General features: G+C 42.9%; 1 protein-coding gene across 1 annotated transcript in view; it reads right to left on the bottom strand.

Moving 5' to 3' along the window:
* LOC137379686 (receptor-type tyrosine-protein phosphatase zeta-like) overlaps window positions 1-22,474 on the bottom strand; it is a 262,813-nt gene that overhangs the window by 40,762 nt on the left and 199,577 nt on the right. The window contains exon 14 of the mRNA XM_068050891.1: window positions 9,400-9,491. Within this exon, the coding sequence (XP_067906992.1) occupies window positions 9,400-9,491 (92 nt within the window). The remainder of the gene's footprint in view (window positions 1-9,399; window positions 9,492-22,474) is intronic.

Genomic DNA, 22,474 nt, shown 5'->3' with positions numbered 1-22,474 from the left:
ACCTGGAGTGCGACCTTGTTTCAGGACTCGTAGCTACGGGGATTGTCCCTAGTTTACCTGTGGACAGGGTTGACCTGCTCTTGGGTAATGATCTGGCGGGGCGAAGGTGGTAGCTTTCCCAGTGCTTTTAGAGATCAAAAGAGGTCAGGGAGACAGAGCAATTGCAGGAGAAGGTCCCCGGCATTTTCCCTGACTGTGTGGTGTGCCGGTCCATGGCCAAATAAGCTCCATCAGAGGAGGCTGAACTGGCACTGCAGACAGATAACCTTACTGTATGGTTATCTGAAACCTTCTTCGGGAAGTTAGAGGACCCAAAGGATGTGTTAAACAGATCTTCCTTGTTCTGGGCTCAGCAAGCTGACCCAGTATTAAAGAAGTTACCACAGACTGCCCAAACCGAAACTGAAACTTACACAGAGGGTGGTGAGTGCCTGGAACTTGCTGCCGGGGGAGGTGGTGGAAGCAGGTACGATAGCGACGTTTAAGAGGCATCTTGACAAATACATAAATAGGATGGGAATAGAGGGATACGGTCCCCAGAGGTGCAGAAGTTTTTAGTTTAGGCAGGCATCAAGATCGGCGCAGGCTTGGAGGGCCGAATGGCCTGTTCCTGTCCTGTACTGTTCTTTGTTCTTTGAAACAGAGGGAGTCTCTGAGTTCTACTATTTAAAGAATGAGGTGCTGATGAGGAAGTGGAGACCGCCTCACAAACCTGTGGACGAAGAGTGGACAGTGGTTCACCAGATTGTGGTGCCACCTCCGTCCAGTAAAGAAATACTAAGAATAGCCCACGAGCTTCCAATGATTGAATATGTCGGTGTATGAAAAACCCAAACCCGCATAGGATAACATTATGACTGGCCAAAATGCCACAATGATGTGGTGGAGTTCTGTAAAACTTGCTACACGTGTCAGGTTGTGGGGAAGCCTCAAACTGCAATAAAACCTGCACCCCTAATTCCCATACCAGCTTTTGGAGAACCCTTCAGTAGAGTGCTGGTGGATTGTGTGGAACTCCTGCTGAAAATAAAAGGTGGCTACCAGTATCTTCTCACCATTATGGATGTGGCTCCCTGATTACCAGAGGCCATTCCCCCATCTCTGCCAAATCCAGTTCTTTACCTGATATGGGCTGCCGGCTGAGATCAGGATCAGGACACGAATTTCACGTTTGGGATCTTTCAAAAGGTCAGGGGTAATCTGGGCATAACCCAGTTAAAGTCCTCAGCCTACCGCCCTCAGTCACAGGGGGCTTTAGAATGGTACCACTAGACCCTAAAAACAATAATCAGGGCATACTGCTACAAGTACCCCCATGGCTGGGACAAAGGGCAGGGATTTCTTCTGTTTGCCACCAGGGACTCACTCAATGAGTCCACTGGCTTTAGTCCCTTTGAATTAGTTTATGGACACAGGTGAGAGGTCTTCTTAAACTAATCAAGGAGAGGTTTTTGGGACACAGGGATGAGTCATCCCTGTTATACTACATTTCCATGTTCCGGGATCGGCTCACAAGAGCCTGTGCAGTGGCTCAGGAACACCTAAAAACCTCCCAGACACCTATGAAAAGGCAGGCAGATAAACATGCTAAGGCCAGAACATTTCGACCCAGAGACTATGTATTAGAACTACTCCCAATTCAGGGTGAACTGAGTGGTAAAGAGGATTAGCGAGGATAATTATTTAATTGACATCCCAGACCAAAGGGAAAAAACAAAGGCTGTGCCACATTAGCATGTTAAAATGGTATCACAGCTGGGAAGGGGACAGACAAGCACAGGCCTGTCTGACAGTCAGGAAGGAAGCAAATGAAAGAAACAGTGAGGACCAGTTAGAGGGAGGCCTGGAGGATTCCCAAATTGAACCCCCTATTGTCCGGTTAGCCAAACCTGAATATTAGAAAAATTCAACCCCACACTCTCCCAATTAAATGCAGAGCAAAGCGAAGCCCTAACAAGGCTGCTAACAGCATTTACAGAAACCTGCAGGGACAAAAAAATTTCCCAAAAGGGTAAGCCAAAAGTGAGGGAGATACCTCAACCATTTGAAGTGCCGCAGGGACGTGCAGTGAAAGCTGGACAGACACCTGCGAGCAGAAATGTCCCAGAAGATATAGGGCAGAGTAGAAAAAAGACCCTCCCCAAAGTACAGGGAAAAGAGAAGGAAAATTGCCCTAAAGTAAACAGCACTTGTGTAACTCGCCAGAAAACTAAAAGTGAGGTCAGTGTGGAGCTACCCACTGAAGAACCCAATGATCCCAAAGTTAATCAAACCCAACAATTTTGATTCAGAACTCAGCAAGAACAAGGGCCTGGAAGAAATCTCAGACACCTCACAGGGGCTAAAGTTGTCCTTTCAGTGTAAATGTCCCAGCATGATTTGAATGTCTTGCTAATGAAAGCAATCTCAGGTAGTTCAATCAATAGGGCAAGCCATTGTTTTGGGTACAGGATAATCAGACATGTGTCTCCACTTTGATGCCTTGGAATGTGAAAGGTTTTCAAATGGAAATGGTGGTGGCCATTTTTAGCTGTGGCAAAGTCTTATCATCAAAGTCACTATAGAGATAAGAATTATCAAAGTGCTGGAACCTGAACAGTTAAAGTCATGTGTTGCAGAAACAGCAGTTGACGGGTTAAAGCTTGTACATACAGGAGAACTTGCCATCAGCAGTAACAGAAATTTTCATACTACAAGCTTCACCAACAACCACATGTTGTTTCTTGAGATGAACATTCCCAGAGTACTACAAGTTGGTGCTAGAGAAAATTTAACCCCATTTGACAACACGTAACCCAAAAGAACTGCAATTTTTTTCAACCTCATCAAAGGAATGATGATGACAAAACTCTGAAAAATTAAACCCGAATAGCTGTTGTAGACAATGCCAGCTGCAGCAATTCTAGATTAATGTGTGAATTTGAGAAGTGAGTGTTTGAGAATGAATGTGTGTGCTTGTTTTTCCCTACAACCTTGTAACGAAATGTTCCTATCATCACATTTCATTCCATGTAGTGCGGTGGTGTCAAGAAACCCTGTTAGGCCAAATATGGATTTTTAATTAATCGATTGGAAACTTGCATTAAACTTTAAAAAAGGAAAACTTGAATATTACCTGCAACTTTTACAAAGACTTTGCCACAGCTAAAAATGAACACCACCATTTCCATTTGAAAACCTTTCACATTCCAAGGCATCAAAGTGGAGACACATGTCTGATTAGCCCATACCCAAAACAATGGCTTGCCCTATTGATTGAACTACCTGAGATTGCTTTCATTAGCAAGACATTCAAATCATCCTGGGACATTAACATTGAAAGGGCAAACCCCTCCAGGGGTAAACACTGACACCATGAGGTCTGAGAGGGATTGAAGTTCCTAAACTTGAATCTCATTAGAAGGCACCAGAGAATACAGCGAGACAGTCATCTGACCATGTATCCATCTCTGTGAAAGCTGGGAGTTTTCCCTTGGACAAGTCAGTCAAGCCAGAGAATCAATCTGTAGAGAAGCCAGAAGGGCTGTCTCTCTGTCTGTCTGTCTCTCTCTCTCCAGAAGACCTGCTGTGGGGTATGCAAAGCCTAGCTGCTGGCTGCTAGTTCCAAGACAAAGACACAGGGAAGGAGGCCCTCTGCTCAATTGTCTCCAAGAACAATTATCAGCGCAGACGTCACGGCCACAGATTCAACCGGAAGACCACTAAAGCTACAAGAATTATTTTTATGTGGACTCTATTCCAAAACAAATCTATCCCTCATCACTCTGTAATTTATTTGTGTGTGATTCTTTGTGTACGTATGTGCATGAAAGTGTAGCGTAATTTTATTATTTTATTTAGATCGGATTTAGATATTTAAGTATAATGAACTCACATCTTCCTTGTATAAACTCAAGAAAGCCTGTCCGATTGGTTCTTTTACGATCTCCTTCTTTGGCCTCCTTATCTCAAGAGACAATGGGTAAGTGCCTGGAGGTGGTCAGTGGTTTGTGGAGCAGCGCCTGGAGTGGCTATAAAGGCCAATTCTAGAGTGACAGACTTTTCCACAGGTGCTGCAAATAAAATTGGTTGTTGGGGCTGTTACACAGTTGGCTCTCCCCTTGCGCTTTTGTCTTTTTTCCCGCCAACAGCTAAGTCTCTTCGGCCCGCCACTCTTTAGCCCCGCCTTTAAGGCTGTCCGCCAGCTCTGGCGATCACTGGCAACTGACTCCCATGACTTGTGGTCAATGTCACAGGACATCATGTCGCGTTTGCACTTCATGTTGCGTTTGCAGACGTCTTTAAAGCGGAGACATGGACGGCCGGTGGGTCTGATACCAGTGACGAGCTCACTGTACAATGTTTCCTTGGGGATCCTACCATCTTCCATGTGGTTCACATGGCCAAGCCATCTCAATGCCACTGGCTCAGTAGGGTGTATATGCTGGGGTTGTTGGCCGCCTCGAGGACTTCTGCATTGGAGATACGGTCCTGCTACCTGATGCCAAGGATTCTCCGGAGGCAGCGAAGCTGGAATGAATTGAGACATCGCTCTTGGCTGACATACATTGTCCAGGCCTTGTTGCCGTAGAGCAAGGTACTGAGGACACAGGCTTGATACACTCAGCCTTTTGTGTTCCCTGTCAGTGCGCCATTTTCCCACACCTTCTTGACCAGTCTGGACATAGCAGTGGACGCCTTACCCATGCATTTGTTGATTTCTGCATCAAGAGACAGGTTACTGGTGATAGTTGAGCCTAGGTAGGTGAACTCTTGAACCACTTCCACAGCGTGGTTGTTGATATTGATGGATGGAGCATTTCTGATGTCCTGTCCCATGATGTTCGTTTTCTTGAGGCTGATGGTTAGGCCAACTTCGTTGCAGGCAGCCGCAATCCTGTCAATGAGTCTCCGCAGACACTCTTCAGTGTGGGATGTTAAAGCAGCATCGTCAGCAAACAGGAATTCCCTGATGAGGACCTTCCTTACTTTGGTCTTTGCTCTTAGATGGGCAAGGTTGTACAACCTGCCATCTGATCTTGTGTGGAGGAAAATTCCTTCCTCTGAAGACTTGAACGCATGTGAGAGCAGCAGGTAGAAGAAGATCCCAAACAGTGTAGGTACGAGAATACAGCCCTGTTTCCCACCACTCAGGATAGGAAAGGGATTTGATGAGGCACATCAACATCACAACAAAGGTAAAAGGTAAAACACTCACTGAGGTGGTAAGCACATCCACTGTTGAATAAACCCTGTTGCGGTCAAATAAGAGGAAGGACAAAAAGGGAGCCTGGTGACCCCTTCTCGCCTGATGGTAACCCTGCCCTTTGAAGTAAGCCACTCAGTTGTATCTCATGGACAATTAGGGATGGGCAATAAATGCTGACCTTGCCAGTGATGCCCACATCTCATGAATGAATTTTTAAAAATGTTTAACATGGTATATTGTGTGCCGATCAACCGGGTTGCTTTGTCCTGGATGGTGTCAAGCTTCTTGAGTGTTGTTGGAGCTGTATTCATCCAGGCAAGTGGAGAGTATTCCATCACACTCCTGACTTGTGTCTTGTAAATGGTGGAAAGCGAGTCAGCTTTTGAAGTGTTCTAACATAGGCAAAATATGGCAACCAATTTGCACACAGCAAGATTCCACAAACAGCAATGAGATAAATGACCAATATTGTACTGTGTTTCAGTGAGGGATAAAAGTTGGGCAGGGCACCCGGAAAACTCCTCAGCTCTTGAAGGGTCCCACTTTAACATCGCATTTGAAAGGTGGCATCTCAGATAGAGCAGCACCACCTCAGTATACCATTGCCTCAGCCTGGGTTCTGCAGTCAAATCTCTGAAGTGGGCCTTGAACCCATCACCTCCTGACTCAGGGGCAAGAGTCCTACCACTAAGCCAAAGCTACCACTTCTAATTTTAATATTCCTGATAATTATATATAAAATATAATAATCATACTCTTAGTGACATTAAATAGGATTATAATGCTATATCAGTTATTACAACTATTTAGGGCCAACATATACAATTTGTTGAAATGTTAAAATAATCAAACATGCTCACACCTGAGGATAACCACGCGAGATATTTGACACTGCAGTGGTGGTTTCAGGAGAGCACTGCTATATTCACCTCAGCAGTTTATATTTTCAGGAGCTGGGGAGAATCAGAGGGCGGGATTTTGATTTAAAGGGTGGGAATGGAGGCGGGTGGTCACTTAAACCCGCCCCTCAGGTCAGCGTGCCAGTTTACTGAGGCGAAACCGACACGCTCAAAGTTTAATAAGCTCTGAGGAGAGCAGGAAGAGGCAACCCGCCCGAAATGGATAGATGACCAACAAAGGCACTTCAAGAGCCAGTTTGGAATTTTCTTTATGAGACATGGGATCTATACAGGGTCTCAACCATGACAGGGAGTAGGAAGTGGTGACACAGTGGGGACAGAGTCTGAATGGCGGGACAGCAGCAAGAGGCACCATTGAAAAGGGAAGACTCGGAGAAGGCCCTCAGTCATAGGCGACAATCAGTACAATATCCCTTCACTTTTGACAAGGTCATTTTAGGGGGCAGCTTTGGTGGTGGGGGTTAGGGGGGGGGGGGGTTGGTGGATGGGTTCTTCTGCATACAAGCATCACGTGTTCATGGTGGGGAGGGTTTCAGAAAGACGCTGCATTCCAATTGAAAGGAAGGACATAACAAGAAATGGGATTCAGCTTCTCTGAGATAGGATCAACTGGCAATGAGGAGCAGCACCTGCAGAAGCAGAGGCAGACCCCTGGGCAAGAGGGGCACAGAAGTCAGCAAAAAGGGCTGGGAAGGCAACGAAGGTGATACCCTCAGCATAGCGTCTACCGTCAAAGGAGAAGCTACCTGGACATGTTGGTGCGTCAGTGCTGCAGAAGGTTGCGCCTGTCCAGGTAGATAGTTGCTGACCTGTGTCCCATTGTGAGGGTCATCTGAGGGTTCGCAGGAACCATCGCCATGGCCTTCCCTTGGCTGTAAAAGTCACAGTGGCCTTGCATTTTTTTGCAACCGGTTCCTTCCAAGCAGTGGCAGCAGATATTGGTGGCATCTCAGAGGTAGCAGCACATCTTTGCATCACGAAAGTAATGGATGCTCTGTTCGAGAGGATATAACATTGAATTCCAGGTGGATAGTGGCACTCAAGCTCAAAGCGCAGTGCAATTTGCCTCCTTCCATGTGCAAGGTTATCCATTGTCCTGGCTTATAGTTCAAGGGTCATTGAATACCATTAAGAACTGTCTTCTGCTTCAACAATGGCAAAGCAACATTTTTTTTCAAGAAGAGAAAAACAGTAGTTTCGATAAAGCAACAGCTGTGCTTGGCCTGGCCTGACCAGCATAAAAACAAAAGGAAAAAGTTCTTGGGAAGAACAAACTTATACAATTATTTGCCATTGATTACTTAATTGATTACTTCCTTGACTTAATCAGAGTACAATCACACTTAGTTTTTTGGAAACTTGGTGGTGCATGTACCAAGGGAAACACTGTACCATTTAAGGGAGTTGTCATGAACAGACTAATTTGGGGTTATAGCAGTGTGCTATAAGTTTTTTTTGCCTTTCTATACTCTTTTTCTTCCTTTCATTTTAATAAAGTTACCCTTTTTTCCTTTTTTATCATTAATAATTGTTTAATATTACTCAATAAAATTACTGTTTTAACACATTATTTGGTGTTGAGTCACCCATTCCGGCTATGTCTAGAGTAAAGCTCCGAACCTAAGTGAGATTCTGGACTCTCATGGCCTACCGTGTGATAATCAAGTGTTCTAGTGGGCATCACTGGCAAGACCAGCATTTGTTGCCCATCCCTAATTGCCCATGAGAACTTGCTAGGCCAGTTCAGAGGGCAGTTAAGAGTCAATCACATTGCTGTGGGTCTGGAGTCACATGTAGGCCAGACCAGGTAAGGAAGGCAGATTTGCTTCCCTAAAGGACATTAGTGAACCAGATGGGTTTTCACAACAATCGATGATAGTTTCATGGCGCCGTTACTGAGACTAGGCGTCAATTCCAGATTTTTATTAATTAATTGAATTTAAATTCCACCATCTGCCATGATGGGATTTGAACACATGCCCCCATGGCATTAGCCTGGACCTCTGGATTACTAGTGCAGTGACATTACTACTACGCTACTGCCTCCCAAGCATTTTAAGAAACCAGCATCATGTTAAAATCTTCCACTCATATTACAAACAACATTTCTACAGAAAAGCTGTCAAAGCATTGTTAACACTGGTGAAAGGCTGTATTTGGGAAATTAAACATTAGCACATCATGGTAATTTGAGTAGCACTTTGTGTAATGGTGTTTGAAATGTGCCACCATGGGAAGAATACAGTGTGTTTGTAATTATCCATTGGAGGTTAGTAAAGTTCTTTATTAATAGTATTAACATGAACAAAAAAAATTAAATGAGTTGGAATTATAAGTAATCTTGATTTTTTTCAAGTAGATTCTTCCATTCCTGCTCTTGGTTATGCAAGATCAACCGTAGTTGAATTGAGTACAAAAAATGGAAACTTTCCTGTGTCAATATTTCGAAGAGGAGCAGGGGAGTTCTACATGTTGTTCTGGACAATATTTATCATTCTACCAACAACACTGAAGAAACAGATTAACTGGTCATGATCACATTGCTGTTTGTGGGAGCTTGCTGTGCATAAATTGGCTGCCACGTTTTCTACATTACAATGGCGACTACAATGCATAGGTACTTTATTGAGTGCTTTGAGACATTCTGAGGTTATGAAAGACAGTCTGTACATGTAAGCCTTTCTTTTTTTGAGAACTAGGAAAGCAGAAAAAAACGATTTACAGAGCAGCTCCATCACAAACTGTGGAGAGATCCTGATAGGGCTGTAGTATTCTTCCAGCATTCTCTGTTGTTTCATATTTCCAACATTTGCAGGCTTTTTTTCCTGAGCTGCACATGGGGAAAAACTACTTTACTTTTGATTGGAGCAAGTTCAGCATTAAAGTGTGCTTGAAAGGGCATAACAAATAAATGTTTCATGTGTTATATGTTGGATTGCGGCTTATTTGGAATACTGGTATGCACAGATGATGTTTGCAGCGGCCACAAGCTTTTGAAGTAAAAATTCACTCCATTGACCAATAACTTCTTTGATTAAGTTGGATTAAGAACTGTGAGAAACTGATGCCTCTGCACAGAATCTACATTGACTGTCTACTGAGGCGGGGTGGCGGGGGGAGGGTGGGGCAATCCAATGAACCACATAGGATGAATGGCGATAGAAAATAATTAAAGAACTGTGTACAACAGATAAGTAAAACAGAAAAAAAAGGGTTAACAGCTATGACGTGTTTTAATTGCTAGTTAATGTATGCAGACCTAATTCTGGAGAGCCACTTGCAAGAAATTACCTGAAATAGGAAGAGCTGGCGATTGTGAAGTGGAAACCACTCTGGGCGAAGCATTATCTTCCAGGTAAAAATGGGCAGTCTGAAAGCATTTCCTGCAGAAAAGAGTGAAAACAGCTTTAAGAGGCACTCAAACACTAGTGTGGCTTTCTTAGAACCCCACTGCTTACAAGAAGCACTCAAGTATAACTTTCAGAAAACCACTGCACTTAACATTTTAAAACTATTAGAGATGCTGGGTAGACTTTACAATGTTTTGCCTTTAATCTGCATGTTTTCTGAAAACTAAGTGAGCAAACATTACAGAGAACCTTTTTTAAAATGAAAGGTAAAGTTAACAGCATGGCCACAAGCCAAGACCCCATACGGTTATACTGAGAAAGATGCTTTTCTTGTTATTGCACTCTCCTTCATTGTTTGGGTCTGTCTGGTTTTCCATTTCTGAGATGGTGAGGCTGGAATTATATTTGCCCATATCTGATGCAGAAGAGAGAGCAGAGCTGAGACAGCATCATGAAGGCATTTAGACAACATGAGGAAGAGAAGATTGTTCCCATGATGCCTTAGGGTTATGTCCTAGTTCTCTCCACAATGTCACTCATGCTGAATGCACTTGTGAGAACTTCCCCTGACAGATTAAAAGACCCCTTTTCCAGTAACTAAGAAATTGGGCACGCTGACGGTTAAAGAATCAGTGAAAATCAGAGTAGTGAAAAATCTTATGTCTAAAATAGCTGTGCTCACATATTGCCATTGTGCTAAGTTTACGAAACTGTGCAAAAAGCATAATGGTAACATGTGACTCGGAGCCAACTAAAGAACAGCCCGCTGTTAGAAGCAGATGGCCTCTTTCTCACAAGCATTTTGACGAGTGAATGAAAGGAACCTTAGATATGACCTAACAAATGCTACAAACAGCCCATTCTCACAGGATAAACGTGAGAATCAAAATTAGTCACTGACAACAGCTGGTGTATCTGCACCGAGGGAGTTTAGAGAGAGCGAAAAAAATATTTACAGTCAAGAGCACAGGTGTAGCAAGCGTGATCTCTAATGAATATAAAAGGAGGGAGGAAGTAGTTTCAAATTCAACTATTCACCTGAGGATAAACAGAATATACAATTGGATTATAAAGCAATTCATTACCATAAATAAAGATCAGCGTTGCACTTTGAGATTTTTTTATAACTGCTGGTTGGAAATTATAATCTCTTCAACTAAAATTTCAGATTTTTGTTTTACATTCCATAGAATCCTCTACCCTCCAGAAACTCCAACTTGTCCAAAACTCTGCCACCTATATCTAGTCCCGCTTACCCGTTACCCTCACTGACTTGTATTGACCTACAATCATTAATGACTCAAACTTAAAATTCTCAGCTTTGTCTTTAAATCCCTCATGGCTGCAACCCTCCTTCTCTGCAATCTCCTCCATCCCTACAAACACAACCGGCTCACCAAACTCTCCGTTCCTCTGACCAACCCCGTGCTTTCTATCCCCTTCCTTTATCCCACTATTGGCAGTCATGCCTTTCATTGTCTAGTTTCCACTCCCTGGAATTCCCTTCCTAGCCCCTTCACCCTTTTTTACTCCCTCTTCTCCTTTAAGACACTCTTTAAATCCCTTCTCTTTGACCAAGCTTTTGGTCACCCCTCTTAATTTCTCCTTTGGCTCAATTTGCTTTTTTTCATGCCTCCGTGAAGTACCCTGGGATGTTTTCTGTCATTAAAAGTGCTACATAAAATACAGGTTGTTGTTCAGGAATTCGATGGCCCAGCAAAAGTCACAGTATTTGTTAACCTATGGTTTGTTTTGGTACCTTGTAATTGTTTTCTTCTGATGGTTTTGGCAATGTGGTAGTCTTACACTGATGTGTTTGGTATAGTACAGTAGTCTTTTTGGACAGCTGACCAAGCATATGATCACCTTTGTCTCCTTTGTTGGGTCGATGTAAATTTTTGTCTGATTACACTCATGTGAAATACCTTGGGACATTTTACAACATCAAAGGCACTTTAATATTACAAATTGTTTTTGCTGCTGTAGTTTGACAGTGTTTCATACAGTGTAACAATCTTACACTGACTCTGACTGGTTGTCTGACCCTAATGGTGTTCAATAATGCAGTGGTCTGTCTCTGACTGTGTTTGACACAATGTGGTAGTGCGATTATTTAAAATCAAACCAGACACAGTTATCCCCAAAAAGAGAAAGTGTCAGCTACAAAAATAAAATTGAAGTCCTCAAACCTGTGTGCTGTTTAAAAATCATACCGGATGTCCATCCTAAGGCAACAATCTTTGCCAATGGTTTTAAGTAAGGGGTGACAAAAATAAGGCATAATTGTCTTTGATGGATTATTTCTTCATTTCTTCATTGCTGGTCAATGTCAGTTATTGCTGGCTGTTTTCTGTAAGTTGGATACAATTTACATTGCAATCTGGCCAATACCTCAATACCTGCACTCAGGACGAGGTAAAAGTTTGCACAGTTGTGAAAATCCTCAGTATGCACCGTCCAATTATTTATGATACCTGATGGGGACCCAGCATTCAAAGCACTTGGCAAAGATCAATGAATAAAGTTATCATATTCAGTTACAAACATCAAGTGATAAGCATCCTGGGGTACTGGTTCTGATTGACAGCTGTGTCTAGGTTGAAGATGTAGGGAGGTTGGGCCTGTATGGGGGCAGAGCCAGGGCTACATTAACACAGCGAGCAATGCCTATGAGCTACAGCCAGATATGGTGGACACAGTTCCCATAAACTTAAAATGCGCTGTCTGCTGGTTGTGTCAATTGCAATGTATGGCAGGCAGTGACTAGAATTTTGAGTGGTGGAATTGGGGAGGAGATTTAGTTACCTGACTGCAGTCATCCCTGTACCGTGCGGCTCACACAATGTTCCAGGGGTGCAAAGATAAGCCAAAGAAGCCTCTGAGCAGAGTGGGAAGAGTGGAAAACATCAGTGAAGCCTCACAGCAGGGAAGAAAGATGTGTTGGAAACTTCTGCAGTTGTACACTAGTATGAATATTAAATCTTTAGCCATTTCATTGTATATTTGTGTTTTAATGGTTAGGGGCAAGGTGGGGTGGTGAGAGTTATGTGGTGGGGGCACCAAATGTTCTTAGTTTAGTTTAGTTTAGAGATACAGCACTGAAACAGGCCCTTCGGCCCACCGAGTCTGTGCCGACCATCAACCACCCATTTATACTAATCCTACACTAATCCCATATTCCTACCACATCCCCACCTGTTCCTATATTTCCCTACCACCTACCTATACTAGGGGCAATTTATAATGGCCAATTTACCTATCAACCTGCAAGTCTTTGGCATGTGGGAGGAAACCGGAGCACCCGGAGGAAACCCACGCAGACACAGGGAGAACTTGCAAACTCCGCACAGGCAGTACCCAGAATCGAACCCGGGTCCCTGGAGCTGTGAGGCTGCAGTGCTAACCACTGCGCCACTGTGCCGCCTAAGAATTCATAATAGGTCCCTAGGCAGAGCCAATGGTTCTCAATATCCTTTGACAGATATCTCTGTGACCAGGGACTTTGATTTTGGGTTTACATTTGGCCACAGGAGTTAGTCAGGCTGTCAGTCTAAAGTCCACAGACAGACTGAGCTGGATCTGACTTTATGGTAATTTTTCACCACGTAAGAATTGAGTGACCCTGACCCTGTTTCAAGAATCAATTTTATGTTGGGTACTAATCTAGAAGAAGTATCTGTTGTTGGATATTTCAAACAGAATAGTAAAGATTGTAATCACTTTAAACATACTATTTATACTGTTCATTTATCTGGCTAATGTCAACTAAATGTATTTGTTGGTTTACAGCCTGAGCTTAGGGCTGATTCAGTGTATTTTCAATCTGACTACTGAATACTACTGAGGCTTGTGAAGGGTTATTTGATAAATTTCAGCAAAGCTGAATAATGGGAGAAAGGGGTCTTGGTACATATACTTGGGCATATAAAGAAACACTTTGTCATGTTGGAGATCTGAGGTCTGATTAAGGGAGCGGTCCCTGCTGCTCTCCCACTCTGTTATTCTGAATTGTCCTTAGCAAAAGAAACAGAGGCGACATGAGGAAACCTTTTTTACGCAGCGAGTTGTTGCGATCTGGAATGCATTGCATGAAAGGGTGGTGGAAGCAGATTCAATAATAACTTTCAAAGGGAATTGGATAAATACCTGAAGGGGAAAGATTTGCAGAGCTATGGAGAGAGCTTGGGGTAGTAGGACTAATTGGAAAGCTCTTTCAAAGAGTTGGAACAGGAAGAATGGGCCGAATGGTCTCCTTCTGTGCTGCATTATCCTATGATTCTGAAGTTGCTACATTCAAGTAGTATATGTAGTGTAATAGCAGTAAAATTCCCCACATAATTCAGGTACCATGTCAGAGTGATGCATGCAAATCTAACTACTTGTTAAGCTCAAAAATTTAGAATAATAGCCATAAAGATTATTGGACATTACTACAGCATTTGAACCCATTCCCCTGGGGCAAATAAAATTCAGTGTTACAAATACGCTACTTCACAATACACCTAAATGCCAACACCACTTAATCAGAAAAAACTGCTTAAAGGAGTTTTCAAATATAATCTGTCAAGGCATGTGTACCCAATATCACCCTTGCTGAACCTGTTTGTACTGTCGTCTGTACGCCAGTACATAAGGTGAACATCCCATCACCCTCTATCACTATGTCACAACATTTCACACTTTACAGCCTCTGGCCTTAACATGACTTTAACAATTTTAGATCTTAACCATAGCTCCACTTACTCTTGGACAGGTGTTGGTAATGTAGGATGGATATATCACACATCCAGCAATGGGGCACAGTGTGGGCTGGAGCTGAGATTGGGGATCCCTGGCGGGCGGTCTTCACCCCTGTTGTCCACCAGCCTTTTTCTTTCACCATTAAACCCAAGTCAGTGGAGCCTTCCCCGCTTTGCCAGAGTTCCCATGCTTCCCTCCACCTCTGCTATAACCATTTACACAACCTCTGGGTCACAGATATGTTTACTATTACTCTCATTACTGCCTCCTTTAGTCTTGCACCATCATCTCCTGTCCTTCACCTAATCACTTTTGTATCTCCATGACCCCCATTCCTCCTCATAAGCTGTTCATCTGTGAAAAGTTATCGACCTCATACAGTAACCCTCCCTTCCAATCTCCACAGATGCTGCCTGACCTGCCGAGTGCTTCCAGCAGTATCTGTTCTCATAGAGTTATACAGCACAGAAACAGGCCCTTCGGCCCATCTCGTTTCAGCATCTGCGCATCTTGCTTTTTTCACATTGAATCCTCTATAGTGTAAACTAGCCCACACGTAGGAACAATTTAAAAATTAGCATTCTGAAGTCATGTGGTAAATGAGGAAGTTTATAAATGAAAATTGTGAGGATAAATGGGGAGCATTAGCCCGTGGCAGTAAAACCTCAGTTAAAAATTGGTTACTGTCCACCATCTACAAGCCACGAGTCAGGAGTGTGATGGAATACTCTCCACTTGCCTGGATGGGTGCAGATCCAACAACACTCATGAAGCTCAACACCAAAGCAGCCCGCTTGATTGGCACCGTATCTACAAACATTCACTTCCTCCACCACTGATGCACAGTGGCAGCAGTGTGTACCATCTACAAGATACACTGCAGCAATGCACCAAGGCTTCTTAGACAGCACCTTCCAAACCCGTGACCTCTACCAACTAGAAGGACAAGGACAGCAAATGCATGGGAACACCACCACCTGCAAGTTCCCCTCCAAGTCACACACCATCCTGACTTGGAACTATATCGCCGTTCCTTCACTGTCGCTGGGTCAAAATCCTGGAACTCCCGAACAGCACCGTGGGTGTACCTACCCCACATGGACTGCAGCGGTTCAAGATGGCAGCTCACCACTACCTTCTCAAGGGCAATTAGGGATGGGCAATAAATGCTGGCCTGGCCAGCGACGCCCACATCCCATGAATGAATAAAAAAAAACTTGAGGAAGTAAATTAATTTGGACCATGCAGGCTTGTCAGATTGGTATCAGGTACGAATGCCTCAACAGATCATGTTTGAATACATTCATATTTTCATGGAGCAGCCAAGTATGAATTCAAGCATGCATTTTACCTGAAGTTTGGTTTCACAACTGTCATGGGAAACATACAAACACAAAAAAGCTGTATTCCTGACACATACCAGCTGTGGAAAAATTATCAAAACATATTCTCCTGAACACTGTAATACCCATCACAAAATATCCATCTGTTCCATTTAATTGTCCACCGGCAGCAAGGCTGTGTCATAGTGTTGATAAGTAAGCTTCCCGCTAATTATCACTCTATTAAAAAGAAATAAGTGCTGACAGGTTTACAGCCATTGCTGTACGGTCTAGCAGTTGTATCTTTGATATTCCTCAAACTGCCAGATCATTTCATTGGCACCTTCCTTCTGTGGCTGAAGGAACAAATCCCCAATGGCCAAATCTCTTGTTAATATCATCAGACTTTTAAGCAGGTAGTTAACAAGCTAAAAAGGCAAAGTGAAGGGATAGTGTCAAACCTCTGAAAATTATTGAAATATGATAAACAAATAAAGAATCTCGCCTTTTTCTTGACCGCTCAAAACTTTAATTTGGAACAGTTGACTCTATGCTGTCCAACAGAGAGCATGGTGAGGCACAGTGTTCATTACAACACCTTGGAGCAGCCTCCCTCTCACCATAGGGGAGATATAATTGAAACTAACCAAGAGGGTATACATCCACAGTCGCTGCAGCAGTAATATATTTTTGGAGTGTTGGATCATTTTTGCAAAACTTGCATATTTAAACCTCTTCATTGATATGATTACTGTAAATCGCAGCAGACAATGTATTTTCTCATTGTCCTTGTTGCTTTTCAAATGGCCAATTTGTGAACAGTATAAAATTTACTCCTAACAAATTGCTAATGTTTCCAGGTTTTGATACAAATTATGTCAGAAGAATTTCAGTTGCCCAGCTTTCAAGGTTTGCAGGCCAATGACTAGTCCTTGGCCTTTGGATATTTATGTTCATATCCACAAACTTGGGGTGAAAAGGCAACATTGTGTGCAGCACAAAGAGGAATTTGCATTGCAGCTTGTTGCACTGTACTTGTTGTTCACAATCAGTGTCTTGTGCTAGAGCCCCTCTGTGTGAATAGTTGTTTGAGTTCATGACTTGGTTTAAATGTTTTCCAATCTTATTAAGACAGCTTGCAGAAAAAAATAACTTTTTCCAGAACTTAGTTGCCTAATTACATTTATATTCAAAACTAGCATCCTTCATCCATCAATTTTTGACTGCAATTCTTTCCTCTCCTGAAAAGAAAGGCACACTTCCATTGCTGTTGCGTCTTGCATGACCTCAAGATGTTCCAAAGCTCTTTGCAGCTGATGAAATACCTTGGAAGAGTAGTCACTGTTGTAAACTATTGTTGCTTTGGTTTTGTGGATTCCTGTTGCTCTCCGGTACTTCAGCAGATAGGCCATTCCTTGTCTGAGTATTGTCAGTGAGTGTTAAGTAATCAGTTTAAGAGTGAGGGAGGAGCATCAAGCCAAACCCCATCCTCTCCCGACATGCACAGTCATGGTATGGGCTGCTGGATAACACTCAAGTGTGGAAAAAACTGGATGATTCCCACCCCCACCCTACTCTCCCTAATCACAGGGCACTGACAGAATTTGTAGCTCCTATTGCTGTTCTGGTTGAGATCAGCTCACACGCCACAGATTGGAATGGGGATTGAATTGTACTGTGTGCGTTTTGGGCACTCCCATCATAAAAAGCAGAACCATAGAAAAGATGCAACTAGGAAGATATCAGGGATGAGAGGATGCAATAATGATGGCAGAATTAGGAAACTATGGCTCCGTTCACTGGAGCAGAAAAGGTAAAGGGCGATCTGAATCAAGTGATCAAAATTATGAAAGAATTTGAGAGTGTCAAGAGTGAATGGTTATTCTCAGTAGTGAGCGAAATAATGGCAATCAGTATTAGAACCATAAAGGGGAAGGTAAGAGGGTAATTTTCCAGGTAAGGAGTAACCAGGCCATACAATACATTACTGCAAGTGCCCATTGAGGCCGAGAATTAGATAAACAATTGAGGAAGCAATATCATGTAGGTAAATTAGAGTAGATAGCTGCAACATGAGGCTAGCACCAGAATAAATACAATATGTTGAATAGATTCTTTTGTGTGACTTAAATTTCTATGATTCTACAAAGAACCTTTGTTGCATAATACACACTTAATTCAGAACCTTGCCCTGGAATTCTAAATTGAATGGCAAAAACAAGAGTGTAATCATTTGCTGTGACTGAATAATTGATCCCATCTATGGAATAAAAGCTTCGTACTGTCATCAGGAACTTAATCTTTTGAAATTAAGCACTTTGCCATAATTATAGACAGGCGAACAGTACCAAATCACTGCTGGAGCATACAACACTCTGTATTGACACTTACTTTAAAGAAACAGACTGGGGAGAAATTGACCTTATGCAACCATCTTCCAGGTATGAAATAGGGAAATGAGGTCCAAAATTAGGTCACCATCTCCCACGCCTGACTAACCCTGGAAACTTGCCTCCTGTAAAATTGAATTAGGCACCATTAAGCCATCCAGGGTTCCTGCCCGAAACAGGCAGCAGGCTGATTTCTTTATACAAATTGGGATCCTATGTTGGTATATGACCCCACTCCCACCCCCGCCGTGAAACTTGATAGCACATAGGCAGAGCTAACGCCTCGAAAGCCTCGACTAGTTCTCCCAGGTCTAGAGAGGCTTATATAGTGGTCTTTAAAGGGCTGCTAAAAATAGGTCTAAAACCTTGAACATTTTTATATTTTGTAGAGTTGGAAGAAACAGAAGTTTACCATAACAGGAACTGTGGGCTGCTACTGTCCTGAGCTTGCTGCCTCTCAGCATTGCCTCACCTCATTTGCAGTAACTGTGGGCCATTGCCAGCATCACATCCAGCCCAGATTGCTGCCGTTGGTATCAGTGAGCTGCTTCCAGATGCCCAGTTGGCACCTGCAGCTCACTTGTTAAATGCAGATGAGGCCAGGTGCTGAATTTGGCATGGGCCTCATGCTGAGAGTGCTGACATTTTGATGCAAGTCCAATTTCTCCCCCATCATCATGTTCCAAGATTTCCTACTATACCACAATGGTGGGTGGTTGGCAGGGGAAATGGCACCTTGGTGTAATGTATGTTAAAAATGACACTATCAATTAGACAACTGTTTCTATTCATTTGAACTCAGCAGGGATCATTACCAAAATAGCTTGGCAAATTCCACTTGGTTGAGGGTTAGTCAGTTGACAAAAAGCTAATACTGGAGTCAGGCCTAAAAAGAGGTTACAAAAGCTATAGGGTGGCTGCAAGGGAAGTTACCTTTTGTTAACAGGAAAGTTGTGAAGGCCTTCGAAGTGGTTAGAAATATTGGAAGATAGTTTGAAGACATTTTGCTTAAGTCAAGTAAGGTGACCCCCAGTGTGAGGAAGCGTAGCACATTCTTTATTTTGCATCATTACACAGAGACAATTTGTACTGATTGAACTTAAAGTGAATCTGGTCATAACTGATATGCTATATGCTCATTGTGAAACAAAACATCGTAACGAATCATATCAAGCCTCACCTCACCAAGTATCTGCTTCACCCATCTGTAGGAGTGACTAACAAGAACCCAAGAAGGTATCTATGACAGACCTGAATTTGTATAAAATAAGTAACCACTATCACATATTATTCCCACAGGAAAAAACTTCTGTACCAGAGAAACCTACTGTAAAAGTAGATTGAATGTGAAAATAAAGCTAGATACAGTAACAGAAAGATTTGCATTTATAATAATACAAGTCAAAGCCTTTCATTTCTGTTCAATCATTGTGATTGCTATGTAAGCAGATATAGCAGCCAATAACCAAAATGTGATGAATGACCAGTTCATCTGTTTTTGGTTAAGCAATGAATTGTGGCCAAGACATCAGCAGAACTCTCTGTTCTTCAGGAATGGTCCACCTGAATTCTGTTGTAGCACCTCAGTGTAAAAGGACAACACCTGCGTCATACTTCGCTGGAGCATCAACCTAGATTATGTTCTCAAACCCTGGAAAGGGGCTCGAACTGCCCCCTTCAGATCCAAAGACAAGAGTGCTACCAACTGAGCCAATCTTTAATTATAAGTCACAGGGATAGGGTCATTTGAGCAAGTGAACACATCACTTAATCTCTCCCTAGGTACCTGCACATTAGTTTTCTTTTTATCAGATCATACAAGAGAAAAGAACTCAAGTGATGCTCTGCTTAAACATGATGGATAATGTCAAATAATGATCCTTAGTTATGCAAAATCAAGAAAATTCCATGTATAAATTCAGTAGAATTCCCACAAACACCTCTTTTTTTTAACAAAAGTAATTGATTTGATTGAAATGTGCAAATATCACCTTACTAGCACAGGACAACCAAGGAAGGACAACATCTGAATGCCAAGTTGGGTGGGGTATGTGGGGGGAAGGGGGAGGGGGTTGGGGAATGAGATGAGACTCACTGTATTATTGGACAGTACATCAATTGCAATCTTAACAGCACCAAATGCACAGCTGCTCCAAACCATGAAAGCATAATGAAAGAATAAGCGTGAAAGATATTACAGAAATTATAGGGAAAAATCCACATTACTATAATTTTAAACATGCTCCTCAAGTATGCACAGCATCATTACAATTTCCTACCAACAAATATTCAATGTACCCTTTTACCTGCCAGATGAACTTTGTACACTCAGAAAATAAGTACTTACGGTTACAATTAAACATAGTTTTGTTTAAAAAGCTATGGAAATCTGCCACAAAGATGGCAGTTATTTTTTTTTAAGTTAAATCTGTTACAACTTAATGTCTGTAAATTTCTGTTTCCCCTAAAGTTTTGAGAGTTCTAGTACCAAGGCAAACTTGTTTCAGTTAATTGTTTGCTGGAATCCCAGATTGTACAAACACAACTGCCAGGCTAATTTATCAACTTTTTTTCTTTCTCTCACCAATTTTGTCTTTTCTCCTTCTCTCTGGAAGGTTTCCTGGGGTTATTTTCAACTGTGGTCCTGTTTTCAAATGGGCACATTCACACACTGGCATCGAGTGTCGTCACGGAACATCACAGCTGGGTCCAATTCTCTCCTCACTCAATATCCAGACATGCATGCATTAGTGTCAGCCGTGGCTCATTTAGTAGCACTCACACCAAGTCACAAGCTTCCAGATTCAAGAACCACTCCAGGGCATAAGCACAAAATCAAGACTAACACTTCAGTGCATTACTGAGGGAATGCTGCACTGTCGGAGGTGCCGTCTTTTGGATGAGACATTAAATCGAGGCCCTATTTGCCTGCTCGGGTGATTGTAAAAGATCCCATGGCACTATTTCGAAGAAGAACAGGGTGGTTATCTCCAGTGTCCTGGCCACCCCTCAATCAACATCAGAAAACGGATTATCTGGTCATTATCACATTGCTGTTTGTGGGCGTTTGCTGTGCGCAAATTGGCTGCCATGTTTCCTACATTACAACAGTGACTACACTTCAACGGTACTTCATTGGTTGTAAAGCACTTTGAGATGTCCGGTGGTCATGAAAAGTGCTCTATATAAAGGCAAGTCTTTCTTTTTTCCTTTTCATTCAACAGGAGCCACTGGATAACAATTAGGAGCCGAAAACATGGTCTATTTCCCCTGCGTAACCCAGGAGCACTGAGGTTAATTGTATGCTCAAACTGATAAATGACTAACTCAGCAAAGGCTTGGCATCAATTCTGGGATCTCCCTAGTTTGCGTGGCTTAGTTACTTGTTACTTTAACCAGCTAGTCATCGAGGAAGCTAGTGAACTGTAAAACACCCAACTGAGGTTACAATTTTGACTGTAACAACAGCAAATTGAAGAGATCTGATATGATTTTAAATATAGTGCATGTAGACACAGTCATAAGAATATGTGACTATGTACAAAACTGCTAAACACTGACATTTTCCTATTGAACTTTGTTGAAGAAATAGGATTCTTTACATAAAAAATGTCAGAATAACTAATGGATTACTTGACCCTGCCATGACCCTGACATACTTCTTTAGTGTTTTTACATGCCCCAATAATGAAGCTTGGTACTAGGGAAAGGATGTGATCATCTACACAGTATAGCCTGTACAGAAGCCAAAAGGCTGGGGTGGGGTGGGGGGTGGGGAGCGCGAGGGGCACTGTTTCAGTACTATACCACTTCATTCTTCAACATCCCACTGCTCAATAAAGTTGCCAAAAAATCCCATTACAATGAAGACTTAATAATTGAAGGAAAAGTCTTCCAAATATATTTTTGTAAAATCTATCAATACATTCAAATTGCAAAAAAAAAAACAGCCAGAATTTTACATCAGGGTGGACTCCCCACCCACCGGCCAAAAAGACAAGCCTGCCTCCGCCGGGCCTGGAAGCCATACCGTAATTTTACATGGCCCAGGTCCTCAATTAGCCCTGGGGTCGGAACTTACACTCCTTTAAGGCAGGAAGTCCCCTCTCCAAGAGATGCCGGCCAATCAGTGGGCTGGCACTGGGAGTGGTGGCCACTGCTGGAACTGCACCCAGTAAGAAGAGCAGCCATGGAGGAGGCCCTGGAATTGAGGTAAGTGTGTGAGGCTCTGGTGGGACAATCAGCTGGGCCCTGGTGAGGTGTGATGGGGAATCAGTTGACTGAGGGGGGTGGGGGGGATGTGCTCCAGCAGGGCAGCTCGTACCATGGGGGATGCCCTCCATGGGGCATGGGTGGTCCCCTGAGGTGCTGTGCTACCCATCCGCCGCTGGTAATATACCAGAGTGGCGGGAGGAGGCCTTTAAGTGGTAATTAATTGGCCACTTAAGGGCCTCTGCTGTCACCACGGGGATTTTACGGTTGGCAGGCGGGTGGCAAAGGCCTCAGAAAAGCCGCCTGATAAAAGTAGGTGGCCTTCTGAAGGCTTGGGGGTGGGGCCACTCCT

This window comes from Heterodontus francisci, chromosome 18 (assembly GCF_036365525.1).
Source record: "Heterodontus francisci isolate sHetFra1 chromosome 18, sHetFra1.hap1, whole genome shotgun sequence".
Classification (NCBI taxonomy): Eukaryota; Metazoa; Chordata; class Chondrichthyes; order Heterodontiformes; family Heterodontidae; genus Heterodontus; species Heterodontus francisci.
This window is presented reverse-complemented; position numbering and strand designations above follow the sequence as displayed.